At 42.9% G+C, this 24,618-nt stretch overlaps 1 protein-coding gene across 7 annotated transcripts in view; it reads right to left on the bottom strand.

Moving 5' to 3' along the window:
- ACOXL (acyl-CoA oxidase like) overlaps positions 1-24,618 on the bottom strand; it is a 359,193-nt gene that overhangs the window by 319,181 nt on the left and 15,394 nt on the right. For 6 of the 7 annotated variants that reach the window (XR_014051963.1, XR_014051964.1, XM_081484832.1 and 3 more), the window contains exon 2: positions 13,725-13,821. Coding sequence is in view for 5 of the 7 variants with exons in the window: in XM_081484832.1 (XP_081340958.1) it covers positions 13,725-13,821 (97 nt within the window). In the remaining 2 variants the exon portion in view is untranslated. Of the gene's footprint in view, positions 1-13,724; positions 13,822-21,090; positions 21,203-24,618 lie in introns of those variants that run through there. The other variant, XM_081484837.1, reaches the window with a different exon arrangement.

The following is a 24,618-nucleotide window of genomic DNA, read 5'->3' as shown; positions in this document are numbered from 1 at the left end:
CCACCAGCCTTATCCCCAGAAAGCATGTGACCCCAACATGTCCCAGTGCCCAGGTGACTTTGCTAAGAATCACCCCACTCACTTCATTACAACAGCCCCTTCCTCCCCTTAAACCACGTGCTCTGCTGGAGCTAAACCTAACCCATCAGGACCAGGGAATCTCTCAGCATCTCCAACTAGCAAGGTTTTCATCATATTTCATTCTCTCCATTTCCACCATGGGTGGGGCAGCATGACTTTGCCATCAGTGGGATCCAGCTATGGTCACTTTTACACATATAAAAGTGAAATAAATTGCCATCACATTTCCTAAAGAACCAATCCCAAATGTAGCCATCCTGGAGCATAATAAATTGATTGTGACAGTTCTTTTCCTTCTCAAGTCTCTGCCCAGGACAGAGATCTTTGCTGTTAGATCCAATGGGCAATGCCATAGAAGTCTGCCATTAATGCTCTGATGATGACTCAAGCATTCATTTAGGCTGGTCTGTTTCAAGACATTGAGCAAAAGTTTCAGAATGAAGATGAGGCTTGATTTGATGGATTTCCTTACTAGCATACACTTTTAACATCATCTCCACACATAAATTCTCCCTTTTCTTCAGTTCTTCTTTCATTTCATTTTCCTTTGATTCACTAATTGCTCTTAAATAAAGAATGTCTAATATTTACAAGGTCCCCCCCATGTTCAATTGGCAGCAACTGAACTGCCCATGCTAGTAATGATCAATCAAATAATTAATGCATTTTTCAACATACATTCTTATAGTATTTCTACTGTATATTCATTTAGGCTGATTGAATATATTCAAGCCAAACTCAATTCCCACATCAGACTACTACCTATTATAGTAATTTTAAATGATAATGGTTCCATAAATGTATAGAGAAAATACTCAAACTTGTATTTTATCCTAAATTATACTCCATGATATTTACATTTCTGCTTAATAAATTCAGCCTCAAATAGAAGGAAAGTAATTTCCCCTAAAATAACCTTCATTTCTTTATAAAGCACTTGATGTATCAGACCTTCGTGATACAATATTCTATTACAAAGCGAATTCTACAAAAATGTATATTTTTGATTTTATAAGCCAAGAGAGTCTCCAAAAGACAAATCCTTCTTCTCAACTAAAATAAACTTGATTCAACACTGCATGGGTGTCTATAATCTGAGCTGTCTTTCCTCTGATATTAAAAGACCCTTACTGTCCCCTTTATAACCCTGTTATAAAGCAAGCTCTGTTAGAAGCCCAGCCAAGAAGACTCGGCAAAAACAGGCTCCTGATCTTAGTTTTCTAACATCAGTCCCCAAACTGGCATATTTGCTTCTTCTATCTTCTGGTTTCAATTTCCCTAATTTAGTTACATTTAATCAGTCTTACTGAATACACGGTCAATACCAGATGGTCAATACTGAAATCAGATTGATTATATTCTTTGCAGCCAAAGATGGAGAAGCTCTATACAGTAGGCAAAGACAAGACCAGGAGCTGATTGTGGCTCAGATCATGAAACCCTTATTGCCAAATACAGACTGAAATTGAAGGAAGTAGGGAAAAGCACTAGACCATTCAGGTATGACCTAAATCAAATCCCTTACAATTATACAGTGGAAGTGACAAATAGATTTAAGGGATTAGATCTGACAGACAGAGTGCCTGAAGAACTATGGATGGAGGTTCGTGACATTGTACATGAGGCAGTGATCAAGATTATCCCCAAGAAAAAGAAATGCAAAAAGGCAAAATGGTTGTCTGAGGAGGCCTTACAAATACCTGAGTAAAGAAAAGTAAAAGGCAAAGGAGAAAAGGAGAGATATTCTCATTTGAATGCAGAGTTCCAAAGAATAGCAAGGAGAGATAAGAAAGCCTTTCTCAGTGACCAATGCAAAGAAACAGAGGAAATCAATAGAATGAGAAAGACTAGAGATCTCTTCAAGAAAATTAGAGATACCAAGGGAACATTTCATACAAAGATGGGCTCAATAAAGGACAGAAATGGTAGGGACCTAACGGAAGCAGAAGATATTAAGAAGAGGTGGCAAGAATACACAGAAGAACTATACAAAAAAGATCTTCATGACCCAGATAACCACGATGGTGTGATCACTCACTGAGAGCCAGACATCCTGGAAAGCAAAGTCAAGTGGGCTTTAGAAAGCATCGCTACGAATAAAGCTAATGGAGGTGATGGAATTCCAGTTGAGATATTTCAAATCCTAAAAGGTGATGCTATGAAAGTGCTGCACTCGATATGCCAGCAAATTTGGAAAAGTCAGCAGTGGCCACAGGACTGGAAAAGCTCAATTTTCATTCCAATCCCAAAGAAAGGCAATGCCAAACAATGCTCAAACTACCGCACAATTGCACTCATCTCACACACTAGCAAAGTAATGCTCAAAATTCTCCAAGCCAGGTTTCAACAGTATGTGAACCGTGAACTTTCAGATGTTCACGCTGGATTTAGAAAAGGCAGCGGAACCAGAGATCAAATTGCCAACATCTGATGGGTTATCAAAAAAGCAAGAGAGTTCCAGAAAAACATCTATGTCTGCTTTATGCCAAAGCCTTTGGCTGTGTGGATCACAACAAACTGTGGAAAATTCTTAAAGAGATGGGAATACCAGACCACCTGATCTGCCTCCTGAGAAATCTGTATGGAGGTTAAGAAGCAACAGTTAGAACCGGACATGGAACAACAGACTGGTTTCAAATAGGGAAAGGAGAATGTCAAGGCTGTGTACTGTCACCCTGCTTATTTAACTTATATGCAGAGTACATCATGAGAAATGCTGAGGTGGATGAAGCACAAGCTGGAATCAAGATTGCTGGGAGAAATGTCAATAACCTCAGATACGCAGATGACTCCACCCTTATGGCAGAAAGTGAAGAAGAACTAAAGAGCCTTTTGATAAAAGTGAAAGAGGAGAGTGAAACAGTTGGCTTAAAACTCAACATTTAGAAAACTAAGATCATGGCATCCGGTCCCATCACTTCATGGCAAATAGATGGGGAAATAATGGAAACAGTGACAGACTTTTTTGGGGGGGCGGTCTCCAAATTCACTACAGATGGTAACTGCAGCCATGAAATTAAAAGACACTTGCTCCTTGGAAGAAAAGCTATGACCAACCTAGATAGCATATTAAAAAGCAGAGACATTACTTTGCCAGCAAAATTTCATCTAGTCAAGGCTACGGTTTTTCCAGTAGTCATGTATGGATGTGAGAGTTGGACTATAAAGAAAGTTGAGCGCCAAAAAATCGATGCTTTTGAACTGTGGTGTTGGAGAAGACTCTTGAGAGTCCCTTGGACTGCAAGGAGATCCAACCAGTCAATCCTAAAGGAAATCAATCCTGAATATTCATTGGAAGGACTGACGCTGAAGCTGAAACTCCACTACTTTGGCCACCTGATGTGAAGAACTGACTCACTGGAAAAGACCCTGATGTTGTGAAAGATTGAAGGCGGGAAGAGAAGGGGACGACAGAGGCTGAGATGGTTAAATGGCATCACCAACTTGAAGGACATGAGTTTGAGTAAGCTTTGGGAGTTGGTGCTGGACAGGGAAACCTGGAGTGCTGCAGTCCTTGGGGTCGCAAAGAGTCAGACATGACTGAGCGACTGAACTGAACTAAACTGAGTACATGTTCTGTATTATAATAAACCTTAAATTATTTTAGAAAGAAAATGAACCAGAGTAAAACACACAAATAGAATAAGTAAATGGGCTTCAAGGATTCAGTCCTCTGGGGCCTGCTTTAAACAAGACTCTTGCCTACTGAGCTACCTAGTCCTGACCCTCCCTCCATAAGGGGTCCCAAGTCTGTTCACTTCTTACATCTCCCACCACCATCTTGAACCTGCACTATTGTAACAGCCTTTCGGCTGGCCTCCTGTTCCACTCTGCCCCAAATATCAGTCAGGATGATCTTATTATTAAGGTAAAATTTACATACAGCGAAATGCACAGAGCATAAATGCATGAGTTCTGGTCCATTACCTACCTGTGTAACCATCACACCAATTAAGATCATGGAACGTCCCTGTGCCACCTAGAAAGTGCCCTCATTCTCCTTTATGGTGTCACCACCCCCATGGGCAACCACTGTTCTCTTTTCATCAACATTCACTAGCTTTTCCTGTTCTTGAACTTACAAAAATGGAACTGTACAGTATGCACTTTCATATCTGTCTTCTTCTGGGCAAATAAGGCATCCATGTTGTTTTGTGTATCTGTCATTCATTCTTTTTTATGGCTGAGTAGTTTTCCATCTGCAAATGTTCCACAATTTGTCCAATCCCTTATTGATGGACATTTATGTTGTTTTCAGCGTGGGGTTATTTCAAGTAAAGTTGATGTAAGCATTCATGAACAAGTCCTTTTGTGGATATGTGTTTCCATTTCTCTGTTGTAAACCCCCAGGAATGCAACTGCTGGTTAAAGGGTTGTAAGAAAGTGCTGAACACTTGTGCAAAATGACTATACCATTTTCCACTCCAACCAACAGTGTCTTAGAATTCTAGTTTCTCCAAATCCTCATCAGTATTGTCAGTCTTTCCCATCTTCAGCTATTCTCAAGGGGTTGTGATGTCATCTCATTATGGGCTCTTTGGTTTGTTGGTTGGTTGGTTGGGTTTGTCTGGCTGTACCAGGTCTTCATTGCCACATGTGAACACTTAGTTGCGGCATGTGGAATCTAGCTGCCTGACCAGGGATCAAACCAGGACCCCCTACATTGCAAGCTCAAAGTCCTAGCCACCCAGCCACCAGGAAAGCCCCTCATTATGATTTAAATGTGCATTTCTCAGATGACTAAAGATGCTGAGCACATTTTTCTATGCTTACTGGCCATTTGGACCCTTTTATAAAGGGTCTATTCAACTCTTTGGCCCATTTTAAGAAATGAATTGTTTATCTTTTTAGCATTTAGCTCTAAGAACTCTTTGTATGTCCTGGGTACAAGTCTTTTGTATCTGGACATAATTTTTTTCAGATATATGCATTGTAGGCATTCTTTCCTGGTTTGTAGATTGTCTTTTTCTTCTCTTCATGATGCCTTTTGATAAACAACAGCTTTTAATTTTGAAAAAGATAAGTTTATCAGTTCTTTTTCTTTTATGTGTTTAGTATTTGAGGTCCTCTCTAAGAAACCCCTGCCTTTTCCTTTGTTCTTCCACAAACTCTGTAATTGTGGAACTTATGTTTAGGTGTATAATACATCTCAAATTATTTTTGTGTGTAGCATGAGGTAGGGATCAAAGCTAACTTTTTTTCTATAAGTTTATAAGTCATTCCAGCACCATTTATTGAGAAGACTTTTATTTTCCCATTGAATTGCCTTGGCAACACTGTCCAAAAATCTATTGATCACACATGTGTGGATTTAATTTAGGACTCTTTATTCTGTCCCATTAATCTGTGTGTCTATCCTTATGCCAATACCACATAATCTTAAGGCACTTTTGAACAAGTCTTGAAATCAAATAGTGAGAGTTCTCCAAAAGTGTCCTTTTTTAGAACTGCTTTAATGATTCCAGGTCTTTTGCATTTCCATATATTTTTTTTTGAATCAACTTGTAAATTTTGATCAAGATACTATAATACTTTCAAAATAAGCACTACAGGACTTCCCTGGCAGTCCAGCGGTTAAGATACTATACTTTCACTGCAGGGGGCATAGGTTCAACCCCTGGTCAGGGAACTAAGATTCCATGCTGTGCTGTGTGGCCAAAAACTAGAAAAATAAAATAAGCATTACACTGTGCTTCCCTACTTCCTCTTCCCTATCCACCCTTGAGAAAACCCTCCTATGACTCCAGTTACCTTTGCAAAACAAATCCAGGATTCTCACTGTGGCCCCCACATCTGACCCTTCTTGCTCTCAGCTGTTCCTTATTCTTGGCTGATTTTCCCCTGAGGCCACAGAGTGGGGTCCCTGAGCACAGTGCTGGAAGGATTCTGTAACAAAGGCTGCCTGTCACCACTGTCCTTCTGTCCTCCCCAAGGGCCTTGACTACTCCAGGAAAGCCCAGAAGAGGAATGATGGAAAATGACATTCCCATGGCTCTGTCCAAAGACATTTTTCACCTGTTACAACATTACTGCAGCATTTTGACTGTTTCAGATTTTCCAAATTCTCGCCTTAAATTTAATGCCTCTTCTCTTGGCAGCATATGCTTCCTACCAAATTCCTCACTGCCTTGGAAATTTTTATGTTGATTAGTGTAATCATGTAATTTACCAATACTGACAGCACCCAATGAAGAATGTACCATATTGACATTACCAGCCTCATTCATGAGCTAACTTTGCTCTTAATGGAAAGTGCACTATTTTATATGAATTTTAATGGAAAAGAATGATGGATTGTGTACCTTGCAACTTTACCAAATTTGTTTATCAGTTCTAACAGTTTGTTAGTGGAATCTTCAGGGTTTTCTACATAAAAAAATCGTATCATCTGTAGACAGAGATAGGGTCACTTCTTTTCCAGTTTACCATGCTTGATTTTTATCTCTAGCATCAACAACCATCCGACACAAATTTCCTTTTTCATTAGTTTTCTGCCTAAAATGTAAACTCCGTAATGCAGGTATATTTTTGCCTGTTTTGTTCACTGCCTCTCAAACTACTTTGTAGTAGGTATTCAATAAATGATTGTAAAATGAATGACTCACCTCTCTTGGCACATAGCAGGGACTCAGCAAACGACAACAGGTAATCACTATTATTATTTTTAACATAATAGTTCAATGCAAGAAGAAGCATTGTGCCTTAAAATGAGAAATTTCCATTATGCAGGATGGTTTCCAGTGCAATAAATAAATAGCAGCAAGCCCACAGCTGCAGCAGAGTCCCTGGGCAGGTCCTAGCTCACTCCCTGGCCCACCCTTTCAAATAATCCCTGTAGCCGTCACAGACGACAACTCTGTGCAGGTGCCAATCTACACAGAGGAACTTCTGTCCTGTCATCTCTGCTCAAATCCTCCAGGGCTTCCCACAGGGCCAGGGCTGACCCAGCCAAAGTGCTGGCCAGATGGCCAGGGTCCAAGTCATGGAGCTGGAGCTGGGACAGGGCCTCCTGCCAGAGACAGCACACGAGGCCTAGTGCGCGGCAGCCTGCCAGGCCCCCAGGTGCCGGAACAAACAGAAGCCAGGGGGCCAAGGGCAGAGCCAAGGCCAGGGTGTGGGAGCCAAGAGCTCAAAGGAGGTCAGGAACCAGTCCCAGGGTGGGTGGAGCAGGTGTGCCTGGCCGTGGTGCTGGCAGTGGTAGGCAACAGAGTGGGCCTGGGGGGGACCAGAGGGGTGGTGGACAGCCTCAGCCTCCTGGCATACCCCCTGCTCAGGTCCTTTTCTGCAACACACTGACAGCGTCAGTGTAATGGCTTCTTGGAAAAGACTGCTCCTTTTCTCAGGGTACATGAAGAAAGCAATAGTGGTCCCCACTCCCTGATGCCTTCTTAGGGGAGCTGACTTTTGAAGCTTATTCCATTCCAGATCTGACCACCCCCTCACCCCAGACATGTCTCTAAATATAAAAACCCAAACCATACCAAACGGACACTATCTAAAATTCTGATTGAAATAATAATTACAGTATGGTGGTGGTTTAGTTACTAAGTTGTGTCCGACTTTTGTGACCCCATGGACTGTAGCCCACCAGGCTCCTCTGGCCAAGGGATTTTCCAGGCAAGGGTAGGCAAGAATACTGGAGTGGGTTGTCATTTCCTTCTCCAGGGTCTCCAGGGTCCTTCTCCAGGGTTTGCCATTTCCAAACCCAGGTCTCCTGCACTACAGACGGATTCTTTACCAACTGAGCTATGAGGGAACTCTCTAAAATTCTGATGGAAATAATAATTACAGTATAATAAAGAATAATTTCATTAGCCACATATGGATGTGAGAGTTGGACCATAAAGAAGACTGAGTGCCGAAGAATTGATGCTTTTGAACGGTGGTGTTGGAGAAAGCTCTTGAGAGTCCCTTGTACTACAAAGAGATCAAACCAGTCAATCCTAAAGGAAATCAACCCTGAATATTCATTGGAAGGACTGATGCTGAAGCTGAAGCTCTAATACTTTGGCCACTTGATGCGAAGAGCCAATTCACTGGAAAAGACCCTGGCTGGGAAAAACTGGGGGCAAGAGGAGAAGCAGGTGACAGAGGATGAGATGGTTGGATGGCATCCCCGACTCAATGGACATGAATTTGAGCAAACTCTGAGAGATAGTGAAGGACAGGGAAGCCTGGTGTGCTATAGTCAATGGGATCGCAAAGAGTCTTGGCAACTGAATGACAACATACTCTTAAAACTTACCTCAGATTCCCAAAAGCTTTTGTTTACACAGGTTGTATCTATCAAGTTGCCATGAAATTAAAGCTGAGAATTTCTAAAATATTTACTCATTTAAAAATAATAATGAACCTATTACATGTTAACGTAAATGACATGATTCTTATGAAAAACAACCATCATTTTCAAGCCAAAAAAAAATCAGTGAGGAGAATGGTATTGTTTTGCATTTTCACAAATTGTTTTAGCATCTGGCTTAATAAAAGACAGCTGGCCTCTCACGTCTGCTTCTGCACTCAGTGTTCTGCCCTATGCTGTTTTGGTTGAACTTGATGATGAAAATCTGCTGTCATGCATGCAGGTAGCTGATGTCTACTTTTCAGGTAGAATCAATATATGAAAGGGTCTTGAGTAACCCTGAGGGGTCCTCAGATCATACTTTGAGAACCACTAGCTTAGATAATAATGATGTTACCACACCCACAGTCCATGTGGCTCATGTTAGTGAGGATGAGAAGAGCTCAGGATGAGAGAGACGATGGTTGAGGCGGGGGTGGAGGAAGCAGTCACGGATGCAGTGGGGCTTCATCATCCAGATACCCATTCCCATTCCTCCTACACTTGGCCAGGAATAGCCTGAGTCCCACTGGCTCCCTCCTGGGAAAAGGAAATATTAAGATGAAGTATTCCTGAGTCAGCCTCAAACCATGATTCAGTTCAGTCACTCAGTCATGTCCGACTCTTTGTGACCCCATGGACTGCAGTAGGCCAGGCCTCCCTATCCTCCACCATCTCCCACAGTTCGCTCCAACTCATGCCCGTTGAGACGGTGAAGCCATCCAACCACCGACAGAGGATGCTCTGTCATCCCCTTCTCCTCCCGCCTTCAATCTTTCCCAGCATCAGGGTCTTTTCCGGTGAATCAATTCTTCGCATCAGGTGGCCAAAGTATTGGAGCTTCAGCTTCAGCATCAGTCCTTTCAATGAATATTCAGGACTGATTTCCTTTAGGACTGACTGGTTTGATCTCCTTGCATGCAAGGGACTCTCAAGAGTCTTCTCCAACACCACAGTTCAAAAGTACCGATTCTTCGGCGGTCAGCTTTCTTTATGGTCCAACTCTCACATCCATACATGACTACTGGAAAAACCATAGCTTTGACTACATGGACCTTTGTTGGCAAAGTAATGTCTCTGCTTTTTAATATGCTGTCTAGGTTAGTCATAGCTTTTCTTCCAAGGAGCAAGCGCCTTTTCATTTCATGGCTGCAATCACCATCTGCAGTGATTTTGGAGCCCAAGAAAATAAAGTCTGTCACTGTTTCCATTGTTTCCCCATCTATTTCCCATGAAGTGATGGGACCAAATGCCATGATCTTAGTTTTTTGAATGTTGAGTTTTAAGCTAGCTTTTTAACTCTCCTCTGTCACTTCATCAACAGGCTCTTCAGTTCCTCTTTGCTTTCTGCCATAAGGGTGGTGTCATATGCATATCTGAGGTTATTAATATGAACCATGATTGGCAGGGACCAAATGCTGAATGGGAACAATCTAGAGAGACTGTATGGGGTACCAAGAAAGGTCAGTGCTTCAGTACTCAAGCCAGGATGCACACTGCGTCACCTGAAAGATGTAAATGCTGATCTGATTGGCCTGACTGAAATCCTGGGTGGCAAGAGTTTGGAAAGCTCCTTTAGGGGATTCTAAGTGCACCCAGGGGTGAAATCACCAGATTTGAGTGGGCTCAGGAAGCAACCACCCTGGCTTTGAATCTGTGCTCCACTAGTTACACAGACAGCTTACTACTTGTATGTGTGTGCACATATGCTCAGTCGCTCAGTTGTGTCCAACTCTTTGTGACCCCCTGGACTGTATAGCCTGCTGGTCTTCTCTGTCCATGGGATTTTCCAGGCAAGAATATTGGAGTTGGTTTCCATTCTCTATGAGATCTGGTCAATTCCTCAGCCTCAGTTTACTCATCTGTAAAATGGGAATAACATTAAGGATGTCAGGAATACTAAATGAGATCATCCATTCAAAGTTCTTAGCACTGTAACTGGCACAAAATATGAATTTAGTAAACGTGAGCTGTTGTTACTAGTTATGGTGATTTGGGTGCAGACCATCAGCCTCCATGGACAAGTGTTTGAGGAGATGGGACCAGGCACCCAAGGAAGGGGATGGGGTCCAGTCCTAGCGCTTCCACAAAATAGATGTCCCAACTGGGTCCTCTGTGTCTTCATCTGGAAATTTGGGGAGCCAGGACTTCCACCACCTAGGACCTGGTCCTGAATTCTCAGGGAGAGAGGAGAGAGTTGACTGAGGGGCACAAAGATGATGTCACTGGAAACAGGTGCAGGAAGAGTCAAAAAGGTGCAATGAGATTATTCACACTGTGTGTGTGTGTGTGTGTGTGCACACACACATGTGCAAGTGTATATGCTCTGTAGTCAAGGTCAGATACTGTTTTCCTTTTTAAATTATCGAAACATCTATAATCTATTGCAGATGACAGAGGGGAGAAGACAGAGTGGAAACATTTTAATGGCTTCTTCTCAGCCTGTGGGCTGTCTGCCGAGACTTGAGACAAATGAGGCTCGCTCCTCGTTCATCTTCAAGAACATCATCATCACACGTTACACACCGCCCTCTGCCTGGATGCTCATCCGATCATCCTGAAAGTTAAGAGCAACACGAGGGCCAGGGAAAGATGGAAGGACCTGGACTGCTCTCTGAACAGGCAGTGCAGCCACGACCCAATAATTTCAGGAAGAAGCAGATAAATCATGGATGAATCATACAACACTTCTAGAATTACTGGCCGTGGACAGCTCCTTCAGCTGTTCACTGGGTGGAATTTGAGAATCTTTACACACAGATGTGCTGCTGAATCTTATGACACCCACCCCCCAAGAGGAGCCTGTGCCCTGGTGACCGATGACCGACTGGTTTAATTTCCTTTAGGTTCTTTGACTTTTGCTAATTCACACAGAGAGAAGTGCCAAACAGCCTGAAATAAGTAACAGAAATGAACTGGAGGGATTGTCCAAGGCCAATCCTGTGCCTCCCAGAGGAATCATACTTAATCATCCAGGACAGAGCTGTCTGGCTGCTGAGGACCTTGGAGGAAGCCAAGGAAACAAGAAGGTAATTGGATGCAGGGCTTCACATGCTTCACAGGGAGCAAGCGTGCACAGGCTGTTCCCTCAGACATGGGGGTCGGGCTGCAAGTGGTAAACCTCATTAAAGGATCAACTCTCATGTCCAGGTCTTGAATTTTGACACTAAGTTAAGCCTTAGACATAATGGGCTAATTAAAGAGGCAGGAGACTGGCCCCCATGTCAAGTTCTTACCTTCCCCCCAGCCCCAGGCTGGATGTATTTGGAGGCCAGGCTGTGATGGAGAAAGCGGCTGAAAGCAAAGAGGGACTGGGGTTTATGTTTGGTTGGTTGGTTGGTTGGTGGGCTGTTTGGTTGGTAATTTGATTGTTTGTTTGTTTTGTTGGTTAGTTGGTTGGTAGGCTGGTTGTTTATTTTGTTGGTTGGTAGTTTGGTTAGTTGGTTGGTTGGTTAGTTGGCAGGTTGGTAGGTAGGTTGTTTGGTTGGTAGGTTGACTGGTTGGTTGGTTGGTTGCTTGGTTGGTAGGCTAGTTGCTTAGTTGGTTGACTGGTTGGTTGTTTTGTTGGTTGGTCATTAGTTGGCAGGTTGTTAGGTTGTTTGGCTGGTAGGTTGGTTGGTAGGTTAGTTGGTTGGTTGTTTGGTTGTATTCACCTCTAAATGTGTGTTCCAGTTAGAGGCAATTCACCAGTTTGGACATCTACTTTGCCAGTATGTTCTGATTGGTGCAAAACTATTTTCCAGACTGTGCCCAGCATGCGTCACCCTGTTCTGGGGGTGTTCCCTTGCACATGCTCTCCATCTAAGAGTGGCAATGCTGTGCCCCTGTCACCTCAGAGGGACTTCAGGACCTCACCAGGAGATACCAAAGCTCTGCCTATAATTCCCTCCTGATGAGAAGATGCTGACTTCTGTCCCTGCCTCCCCAGGAGAGACAGCCAACCAAGGTGGGTGACAGGGTGGCATCTGGTCTCAACTATGGACCTCAGGCCTCCACTGGCTTTGATTTGCATTCCACAGAGAAACAAGGCTCTCAAATGGGCAAGACTCCCACCGGTTCAGTCCTCAGCCTCTCCCTCTACAAACCACGGGGGGCAGAAAGGGGGCCGGGCTCACTGCAGAATACATTCAACTTCTCAGCATCTAAAGAAGCTCATCCCCAGTTCAGGTCCCTCCCCTAGTGGTCTCCCCAAGAGGTATATTGTTCCTGTATAAAATGTTGGGTTTAAGGAAGCTATGAAGCTGCATGAATAGACTTTGTTGTTGGTGTTCAGTCACTAAGTGTGTCCAACTCTTTGTGACCCCAAGAACTGTAGCACGCCAGGCTTTCCTGTCCTTCACTATCTCTCGGAAGTTGCTCAAACTCATGTCCATTGAGTTGATGATGCCATCCACCCATCTCATCCTCTGTTGTCCCCTTCTCCTCCTGCCTTCATTCTTTCCCAGCATCAGGGTCTTTTCCAATGAGTCAGTTCTTCGCATTAAGTGGCCAAAGTTTTGGAGCTTCAGCTTCAGCATCAGTCCCTCCAATGAATATTAAGGATTGATTTCCTTTAGGATGGACTGGTTGGATCTCCTTGCTGTCCAAGGGATTCTCAAGAGTCTTCTCCAACACCACAGTTCAAAAGCATCAATTCTGTGGCACTCAGCCTTCTTTACAGTCCAACTCTCACATCCATACACGTCTACTGGAAAAATCATAGCTCTGACTATATGGAATGAACTTAATGGACTATATAGAATGGACTTAAACTTTGCTAAATATAGAGCTCCTAATGCTAGCCTCACAAAGGAATCCTCTCATCACATTTTCTTTGCTTCTTTCTTCTCTCTTTTTAGCGAGGCTAAATTGACTAAAATAATTTCACTGTGTCGAGAATGGCAATTTTTAGACAAACAAGACTCATCCATTTTTGACAAAACTAAAATGCTTGAAAAGCCTATAAAATTAATTTTTTATTTTCATTATTTTATTTATTATTACATTTCTCAGATATTTGAATTTGAAACCCCAAATTACATTTGTTTTGTGAACAAATACTTTACTACCTTTGCTGATTCTCCTACTTCCTGACCTGTTGGCTTGAGAGAAGTGAATGTCAATTAGATTAACAGGAAGGGGGCAGAAAAGGAGGGTGAGGGAGCCACTCCCATACCGACCAAACTGTCTGCTTCCCCCAGGACAAAATTAATGTGCTTCCTTCCACAAGTCGCAAAAGCAAAGAAAGCAAAAGAAAATCCTGTTCTCTCTCTGTCTCTCTCTTATTCGCTCACACACTTTACACCATAATAACAGTGAGACTTACCTGATCCTGAACCGCACGTTTTAACAGAGGTAGGCCCATGGTAAATGTCACTCTCTGAAATGTCAAAGTTCTCATTTCATCCAGATTCAAATCATACCTGTGACAAATGGATACAAAATAGGTGTTATGACCTTGAACAATCCTAAAGGAAATCAATCCTGAATATTCATTGGAAGGACTAATACTGAAACCGAAGTTCCAGTATTTTGGCCACTTGATGTGAAGACCTGACTCATTGGAAAAGACCCTGATGCTGGGGAAGATTGAAGGCAAAAGGAGAAGAGGGCAGCAGAGGATGAGATGATTAGATAGCATCACCAACTCAGTGAACATGCCTGGGAGATAGTGAAGGACGGGAAAGCCTGGCGAGCTTCAGTCCATGAGGTCATGAAGATTCGGACACGACTTAGCGACTGAACAATGACAACAACAAACACACATTTAAAGCTCCTCTTTGTCAACAACACATGCCAATAACAATTACTGTTACTGTTAACTGTTAACAATATATTACTGTTTTTAAAATCTTAAAAAAAAAAAACCTTGAACTGACTGTGAATGGAGCTTTGGACCCAGGGAACTGACAGAACAGACATCGTTGCTGGGTTTCTCTGTAGCTCTTGCTTGATATTGTGCATCAAAGGCCAATGTGTGTGACACAGGCTGTGTGGTCAATATAGGGGGTCAAAATGGAAAGAAAGAAAGGTTTCCTATTTGCAGGGTAGGAAGGGCAGTGCAGACTTAGAGAATGGACATGTGGATAGGGTGCGGGTGCACGGAGAGGGGAGGGTGGGACGAATTGGGAGATTGGGATTGACATATACACACTACCATGAGTAAAACAAAGAACTAGTGGCAACCTCCTCTATACCACAGGAGCTCGGTTCAGTGTTCTGTGGTGACTTAGAGGGATGGGGTCGGGGAGACGTGGGAGGGAGTCTCAAAAGAGAGAGGACATATTTATACTTACAGCTGATTCACACTGCTATACAGCTGAAATTAACACAACATTGTAAAGCAATTATCCTCCAATGAGAAAGATGTTTTTCTGGAATTCCCTTGCTTTCTCCATGATCAATTGAATGTTGGCAATTTCATCTCTGGTTCCTCTGCCTTTTCTAAACCTAGCTTGTATATCTGAAAGTTCATACATTGCTAAAGTCTAGCTTGAAGGATTTTGAGCATAATCTTGCTAGCATTAAGTTAAAGGATCAGTGCAGTTCAGTTCAGTTGCTCAGTCGTGTCCAACGCTTTGCAACCCCAAGAATCACAGCACACAAGGCCTCCCTGTCCATCACTAACTCCTGGTCTTTACCCAAACTCATTTTCATCAAGTCGGTGATGCCATCCAGCCATCTCGTCCTCTGTCGTCCCCTTCTCCTCCTATTCTCAATCTTTCCCAGCATCAAGGTCTTTTCAAATGAGTCAGCTCTTCACATCAGGTGGCCAAAGTATTGGAGTTTCACCTTCAACATCAGTCCTTCTAATGAACACCCAGGGCTAATTTCCTTTAGGATGGACTGGTTGGGTCTCCCTGCAGTCCAAGGGACTCTCAAGAGTCTTCTCCAATACCACAGTTCAAAAGCATCAACTCTTCGCCGCTCAGATTTCTTCACTATCCAACTCTCACATCCATACAGGACCACTGGAAAAACCATAGCCTTGACTAGGTTGACTTTTGTTGGCAAAGTAATGTCTCTGCTTTTTAGTATGATATCTAGGTTGGTCATAACTTTCCTTCCAAGGAGCAAGCGTCTTTTAATTTCATGGCTGCAATCACCACCTGCAGTGATTTTGGAGCCCAAAAACATAAAGTCTGACACTGTTTCTACTGTTTCCCCATCTATTTCCCATAAAGTGATGGGACCAGATGCCATGATCTTAGTTTTCTGAATGTTGAGCTTTAAGCCAACTTTTTCATTCTCCTCTCTCACTTTCATCAAGAGGCTTTTTAGTTCTTCTTCACTTTCTGCTATAAGGGTGGTGTCATCTGCATATCTGAGGTTATTGATATTTCTCCAGGCAATCTTGATTCTAGCTTGTGCTTCCTCCAGCCCAATGTTTCTCATGATGTACTCTGCATATAAGTTAAATCAGCAGGGTGACAATATACAGCCTTGACGCACTCCTTTTCCTATTTGGAACCAGTCTGTCGTTCCATGTCCAGTTCTAACTGTTGCTTCCTGACCTGCATACAGGTTTCTCAAGAGGCACGTCAGGTGGTCTGGTATTCCCATCTCTTTCAGAATTTTCCACAGTTTATTGTCAGCCACACAGTCAAAGGCTTTGGCATAGTCAATAAGGCAGAAATAGATGTTTTTCTGGAACTCTCTTGCTTTTTCGATGATCCAGCTGATGTTGGCAATTTGATCTCTGGTTCCTCTGCCTTTTCTAAAACCAGCTTGAACGTCTGGAAGTTCACAGTTCACGTATTGCTGAAGCCTGGCTTGGAGAATTTTGAGCATTACTTTACTAGCGTCTGGGATGAGTGCAACTGTGTGGTAGTTTGAGCATTCTTTAGCATTGCCTTTCTTTGGGATTGGGATGAAAACTGACCTTTTCCAGTCCTGTGGCCACTGCTGAGTTTTCCAGATTTGCTGGCATATTGAGTGCAGCACTTTCACAGCGTCATCTTTCAGGATTTGAAATAGCTCAACTGGAATTCCATCACCTCCACTAGCTTTGTTCGTAGTGATGCTTTCTAAGACCCACTTGACTTCACATTCCAGGATGTCTGGCTCTAGGTGAGTGATCACACCATCGTGATTATCTGGGATCCCTGTCTCCTGTACAGTGTCATGAACCTCCGTCCATAGTTCATCAGGCACTCTATCAGATCTAGTCCCTTAAATCTATTTGTCACTTCCACTGTATAATCATAGCGGATTTGATTTAGGTCATACCTGAATGGTCTAGTGGTTTTCCCTACTTTCTTCAATTTAAGTCTGAATTTGGCAATAAGGAGTTCATGATCTGAGCCACAGTCCGCTCCCGGTCTTGTTTTTGCTTACTGTATAGAGCTTCTCCATCTTTGGCTGCAAAGAATATAATCAATCTGATTTCAGGGTTAACCATCTGGTGATGTCCATATGTAGAGTCTTCTCTTGTGTTGTTGGAAGAGGGTGTTTGCTATGACCAGTGCGTTCTCTTGGCAAAACTCTATTAGCCTTTGCCCTGCTTCATTCTGTACTCCAAGACCAAATTTGCCTGCTACTCCAGGTGTTTCTTGACTTCCTACTTTTGCATTCCCATCCCCTATAATGAAAAGGACATCTTTTTTGGATATTAGTTCTAAAAGGTCTTGTAGGTCTTCATAGAACCGTTCGACTTCAGCTTCTTCAGTGTTACTGGTTGGGGCATAGACTTGGATTATCGTGATATTGAATGGTTTGCCTTGGAAACGAACAGAGATCATTCTGTTGTTTTTGAGATTGCATCCAAGTACTGCATTTCGGACTCTTTTGTTGACCATGATGGCTACTCCATTTCTTCTAAGAGATTCCTGCCCACAGCAGTAGATATAATGATCATCTGAGTTAAATTCACCCATTCCAGTCCATTTTAGTTCGCTGATTCCTGTCGACGTTCACTCTTGCCATCGGTTTGACCACTTCCAATTTGCCTGTCAGGAGCGGCGGCCGAGAGGAGCTACCCCACGTTCGAGGTAAGAGAAATCCAAGTAAGACAGTAGATGTTGCAAGAGGGCATCAGAGGGCAGACAGACTGAAACCATAATCACAGAAAACTAGCCAATCTGATCACACGGACCACAGCCTTGTCTAACTCAATGTAACTAAGCCATGCCATGTGGGGCCACCCAAGACGGATGGGTCATGGTGGAGAGGTCTGACAGAATGTGGTCCACTGGAGAAGGGCATGGCAAACCACTTCAGTATTCTTGTCTTGAGAACCCCATGAACAGTATGAAAAGGCAAAAAGATAGGACACTGAAAGAGGAACTCCCCAGGTCGGTAGGTGCCCCATATGCTACTGGAGATCAGTGGAGAAATAACTCCAGAAAGAATGAAGGGATGGAGCCAAAGCAAAAACAACACCCAGTTGTGTACGTGACTGGTGACATAAGCAAGGTCCAATGATGTAAAGAGCAATATTGCATAGGAATCTGGAATGTTGGGTTCATGAATCAAGGCAAATTGGAAGTTAAAGGATACATATTCCAAAAACAAATGTTTTAACTTATTTTGACCTGTACACTTAAATATAACCACTAGATGGCGCTTGTTCTTCATTTCAACAGCCACCCCATGGAATTAACTATTTAACAAAGATAGCAAAGCTGGATGAAAAAAATCTTAGAATCTGTCCTCCTGAAAGCTTGAACATCTGCTTATCGTAATATGAATGTCTAAATTCCTAATGCCTTTCAAGCAAAAAGATAACTATCTCTGTGATGGAAAAGTCAGGGTTCCAGGAGCGTCTCAAGCTCTCCCGTAAACATATATATTTGTTTGTGCATTTTCTGTTTTTAAATATCAACCTCTACATTTAGCAATCTTAGTTTTTCTGTTTGCTCTTGTGCTCAGTCATGTCCAGCTCTGTGTGATCCCGTGGACTGAGGCCCACCAGGCTCCTCTGTCCACAGAATTTTCCAGGCAAGAATATTGGAGTGGGTTGCCATTTCTTACTACAGGGCATCTTCCTGACCCAGGGATTGAACTCGTGTCTCTTGCATCTCCTGCACTGGCAGGTGGATTCCTTATCACTGCACCCCCTGGGAAGCTTTGTTATACAAACAGTATTTAGCATTTAAGGTGGCCTACTAAGATTAGTGGGCTTCCCAGGGGGCGCAGTGGTACAAAGAATCCACCTGCCAGTGCAGGAGACTCGGGTTCAATCCCTGGGTTGGGAAGATCCCCTGGAGGAGGAAATGGCAACCCACTCCAGTATTCTTTCCTGGAAAATTTCATGGACAGAGGAGCCTGGCAGGGGACAGTCCATGGGGTCACAAAGAATCAGACAGACTCAGCACACATACAGACACAAGGTATAAATCATAAATAACAATGGTTTTTTGGTATTTTAACAGATATAATTTCTCTTTTCTGTCTTCTTGAGTCTGTAAGATATGAAGATTTGGCAAATATTTTTATGTCTGTGCCTTAAGCAGCCGAGAGAGGTCCTATGAAATTAAGAGACTTGGCAGGTCCTGGGTAGATGGCATGAGAGTTGAGAGTAAGAGCTGGGACTCATATGCTGGGCAGCACCTGGAGGACAGCTGTTGGCGTGGTGACGGGGTACAGACAGGGCCAGCTCTACTCCCAGCAGCTCCACCATCTGGCTTATCTATTGGTAGTCTGTGTAGGACTTAGCCTTTTAAAACATGGTTCCAAGAACAAGCTTGTAAACCTCTGAGCTAGGATACATTACAGGCAAGAACAAAAGCAAAAGACAGGAGCTTCACTGTTCCTCAGAGTTGTGTAGGGGATGGGCATCCAGCATAAGTATTAATAAGACAATGCCTCACTGAGAAGTTCCACACATGGAATTAGGACCAAACTATAAGACACTAAGTTTAAAAAACTGAATCATAAACACCTACCAGAGAGGCTGAAATAAAGAACACTGACAATACCAAGTGTTAAGAAGACACAGAGGAACTGGATCTCTTGTACACTAGTAGTGGGAATTTTGAAAAAAATGCTACAGCCGCTCTGGAAAAGTTTAACAGTGTCTCACAAAGTCAATCCTAAAGGAAATCAACCCTGAATATTCATTGGAAGGACAGATGTTGAAGCTCTAATACTTTGGCAACCTGATGAGAAGCTCTGACTCATTGGAAAAGATCCTAATGCTGAGAAAGATTGAGGAAAGGAGGAGAAGGGGACAACAGAGGATGAGATGGTTGGATGGCATCATGAATTCAATCACCATGAGTCTGAGCTAAGTCCAGGATATAGTGTAGGACAGGGAAGCCTGGCGTGCTGCAGTTGATGGGGTCGAAAAGAGTTGGACATAACTTAGTGACGGTACAAGAAGAACATGAAGTTAAACACACACTTGAGTTTATAACTCAGCAATTCCACTCCTGGGTATTTACCAGAGAGAAATGAAACTCTTCATTTACATGAACACTTATACATGCATGTTTATAGCAACTTTATTTGTAATCACCAAAGACTAGACATAATCCCAATGTCCCTCGATTAGGGAACACATAAACTGTGGTACATTCATACCGTAGAGCAGCACGCAGCAATAAAAAGGAGTGAACAACTGATATACATGACCACTGCAATGGATCTCCAAGGCATTGTGTTGAGTGAAAAAAAGCCAATCTCAGGACTTCCCTGGTGGTCCAGTGGTTAAGATTCTGCACTCCCAGTGCAAGGGGCCCAGGTTCAATCCCTGGTCAGAGAACTAGATTCCAAGTGCACATCTAAGAGTTTGAATGCTACAACTAAAAATCCCGCATGCTGCAACTAAAAAAGCCACATGCCACAACGAAGTTCAAAGATCCCGTGTGCCGCGACTAAGATCGAGCCAGCCATACACATAAATAAACATTTTTTTTTAATTCTTGTAGAAGAATGTGCATATCAGCTTTATTCATAAGAGCCCCAACCTGGAAAGCATCCAGACAGCCATCATTCATTAACAGAATTGATAAATTATGATCTCGTCATAAAATCGAATATTACCTAGCAATAAAAAGGAATGTACTGTGTATGTGCTTCCCAGGCTTCTCTGCACATGGGATTTCCCAGACAAGAATACTGCAGTGGGGAGCCATTCCCTTTTCCAAGGGATCTACCTGATCCAGGGATCGAACCTGGGTCTCCTCCACTGCAGGTAGATTCTTTACCACTGAGCCTCCAGGGAAGCCCAAGGAATGCACTACTGATACGTATAAATGGCATGTATTAATCTAGAAAACATTATTCTGGACTCTCTGGGATCTCTCGCTCTGGAGGAAGCCAGCAACCATGATGTGAGGACACTCAAGCTGCTTGATGGAAAAGTCCACCTGGGGAGATGCTGAGGCCTCCAGCCAACTAGCCATGTGAGTGCCCCACCTCTGAGGCGGATCTGCCAGCTTCAGTCAAACCTTTATACACCTTCAGCCCCAAACAGCACCCTACATGCAACGTCATGAAAGACCCAACTAAGATGCTGTGAAATTCCTGACCCACAGAAACTGGCTGCTAAGTTTTGAGGTAATTTGCTGCGCATCAATAGATAGGGGATACACACGGCATCATCAAATACACTCACATACACACACACAACTGATGGGCATAAACTAGCATCTTATATTTAAAGCATTTTAATAACACGTAATACACCAAGAACAAAGCAACAGTCATAAAAGTATAGCCTAATGAATTATCACAAAGATTACACTCACCTGTACAATCCCCAGCCGAGTTAATGGAACTCACAACACATCAGCTGACTCCCTCCTTGGTCTCTCTCTCGATCACTCCCTCTCTCCTGCCCATGCTAGCTGCCCTCCTGACCTGTAATGCCATAAATTATTTTTGACCACTTTTGAATATTAAAGAAATGGGATTAGTCACAATGTAATCTCTTGTGTCTGGCTTCTCTTTCTCAGCATGGCTAAGATTCAACTTTCGTGTCTATTGCAGCTGTGGTTCATGCATTTTCATTGCTTTATGGGATTAAATTGAATTATTATACCACAAAAAATATGTTGTGTGAACACACTGTAAGATTCCATTTCTATTAAATTCTAAAATAAACAAAACCAAAACATAGTAGGAACAAAAGCAGAGGAGTGGTTATCTGTTGGAGGGTAGGGCAAAGGTGGGAAGGGTATGAGAAGGGCATGGGGGGACTTTCCAGGGTGATAGTGTTGTTGTTGATCAGTCAAAGTCATGTCCGAGTCTTTGTAATGCCATGGACTGCCACACGCCAGGCTTCCCTGTCCTTCATCATCTCCCAGAGTTTACTCAAACTCATGTCCATTGAGTCAGTGATGCCATCCAACCATCTCATCCTCTGTCGTCCCTTCTCCTCCTGCTCACAATCTTTCCCAGCATCAGGGTCTTTTCAAATGAATCAGTTCTTCCCAGCAGATGGCCAAAGTACTGGAACTACAGCTTGACACTAATGTTCTCTACTTTGATAGAGGTTTGAGTTACCTGGGTGAACGCATTTGCCAAAATCCTGAGAGTGTACACTTAATAATTTTTTATTTCATAGTTCAGTTCAGTTCAGTCGCTCAGTCGTGTCCAACGCTTTGCGACCCCAAGAATTGCAGCACGCCAGGCCTCCCTGTCCATCACCAACTCTGGGAGTCCACTCAAACTCATGTCCATCAAGTCGGTGATGCCATCCAGCCATCTCGTCCTCTGTCGTCCCCTTCTCCTCCTATTCTCAATCTTTCCCAGCATCAAGGTCTTTTCAAATGAGTCAGCTCTTCACATCAGGTGGCCAAAGTATTGGAGTTTCACCTTCAACATCAGTCCTTCTAATGAACACCCAGGGCTAATTTCCTTTAGGATGGACTGGTTGGGTCTCCCTGCAGTCCAAGGGACTCTCAAGAGTCTTCTCCAATACCACAGTTCAAAAGCATCAACTCTTCGCTGCTCAGATTTCTTCACTATCCAACTCTCACATCCATACAGGACCACTGGAAAAACCATAGCCTTGACTAGGTTGACTTTTGTTGGCAAAGTAATGTCTCTGCTTTTTAGTATGATATCTAGGTTGGTCATAACTTTCCTTCCAAGGAGCAAGCGTCTTTTAATTTCATGGCTGCAATCACCACCTGCAGTGATTTTGGAGCCCAAAAACATAAAGTCTGACACTGTTTCTACTGTTTCCCCATCTATTTCCCATAAAGTGATGGGACCAGATGCCATGATCTTAGTTTTCTGAATGTTGAGCTTTAAGCCAACTTTTTCATTCTCCTCTCTCACTTTCATCAAGAGGCTTTTTAGTTCTTCTTCACTTTCTGCTATAAGGGTGGTGTCATCTGCATATCTGAGGTTATTGATATTTCTCCAGGCAATCTTGATTCTAGCTTGTGCTTCCTCCAGCCCAATGTTTCTCATGATGTACTCTGCATATAAGTTAAATCAGCAGGGTGACAATATACAGCCTTGACGCACTCCTTTTCCTATTTGGAACCAGTCTGTCGTTCCATGTCCAGTTCTAACTGTTGCTTCCTGACCTGCATACAGGTTTCTCAAGAGGCACGTCAGGTGGTCTGGTATTCCCATCTCTTTCAGAATTTTCCACAGTTTATTGTCAGCCACACAGTCAAAGGCTTTGGCATAGTCAATAAGGCAGAAATAGATGTTTTTCTGGAACTCTCTTGCTTTTTCGATGATCCAGCTGATGTTGGCAATTTGATCTCTGGTTCCTCTGCCTTTTCTGAAACCAGCTTGAACGTCTGGAAGTTCACAGTTCACGTATTGCTGAAGCCTGGCTTGGAGAATTTTGAGCATTACTTTACTAGCGTCTGAGATGAGTGCAATTGTGTGGTAGTTTGAGCATTCTTTGGCATTGCCTTTCTTTGGGATTGGGATGAAAACTGACCTTTTCCAGTCCTGTGGCCACTGCTGAGTTTTCCAGATTTGCTGGCATATTGAGTGCAGCACTTTCACAGCGTTATCTTTCAGGATTTGAAATAGCTCAACTGGAATTCCATCACCTCCACTAGCTTTGTTCGTAGTGATGCTTTCTAAGACCCACTTGACTTCACATTCCAGGATGTCTGGCTCTAGGTGAGTGACCACACCATCGTGATTATCTGGGTCGTGAAGATCTTTTTTGTACAGTTCTTCTGTGTATTCTTGCCACCTCTTCTTAACATCTTCTGCTTCTGTTAGGTCCATACCATTTCTGTCCTTTATTGAGCCCATCTTTGTATGAAATGTTCCCTTGGTATCTCTAATTTTCTTGAAGAGATCTCTAGTCTTTCCCATTCTGTTGTTTTCCTCTATTTCTTCGCCTTGATCACTGAGGAAGGCTTTCTTATCTGTCCTTGCTATTCTTTGGAACTCTGCATTCAGATGGCAATATCTTTCCTTTTCTCCTTTGCTTTTTGCTTCTCTTCTTTTCACAGCTATTTGTAAGGCCTCCTCACACAGCCATTTTGCTTTTTTGCATTTCTTTTCCATAGGGATGGTCTTGATCCCTGTCTCCTGTACAATGTCACGAACCTCTGTTCCATAGTTCTTCAGGCACTCTGTCCATCAGATCTAGTCCCTTAAATCTGTTTCTCACTTGCACTGTATAATCATAACGGATTTGATTTAGATCATACCTGAATGGTCTAGTGGTTTTCCCTACTTTCTTCAATTTAAGTCTGAATTTGGCAAGAAGGAGTTCATGATCTCAGCCACAGTCAGCTCCCAGTCTTGTTTTGCTGACTGTATAGAGCTTCTCCATCTCTGGCTGCAAAGAATATAATCAATCTGATTATGGTGCTGACCATCTGGTGATGTCCATATATTTCTTTGTACTTTACAGCAAAAGAAAAAAATCTGAGCCACATTGACAGGATGTACACCATGGTATGATATGATATGATGTGATTGATGTGATGTGATGTGATGTGATACGATAGTATCGTATCATATCAAATCATATGACATGACGAGAAGGGTACTCCCCCTCACACACTTTCCCAGAACTCATAACCTCAGCCTAAATATGAGAAAAACACCAGAGAAGCCCAGAGTGAGGGACATTCAACAGAATATCGGACCAAAACTTTTCAAAAGTGTCAAGGTCATGAAAAACAGGGAAAGAAAGAGGAATTGTCACAGCCAGAGGAGACCAAGGAGCTATGACAATGAAACACATAATGTCCTGGAAGAGAAAGAGTACACCATGGGGAAAATGATGAAACCTAAGTAATCTAGAATTTAATTCATATCAATGTACCAAGGCTGCCGTCTTC

This window comes from Giraffa tippelskirchi, chromosome 4 (genome assembly GCF_054371585.1).
Source record: "Giraffa tippelskirchi isolate mGirTip1 chromosome 4, T2T-mGirTip1v1.2.pri, whole genome shotgun sequence".
NCBI lineage: Eukaryota > Metazoa > Chordata > Mammalia > Artiodactyla > Giraffidae > Giraffa > Giraffa tippelskirchi.
Note: the sequence above shows the minus strand (reverse complement) of the source record. Positions and strands in the feature narration are given on the sequence as shown.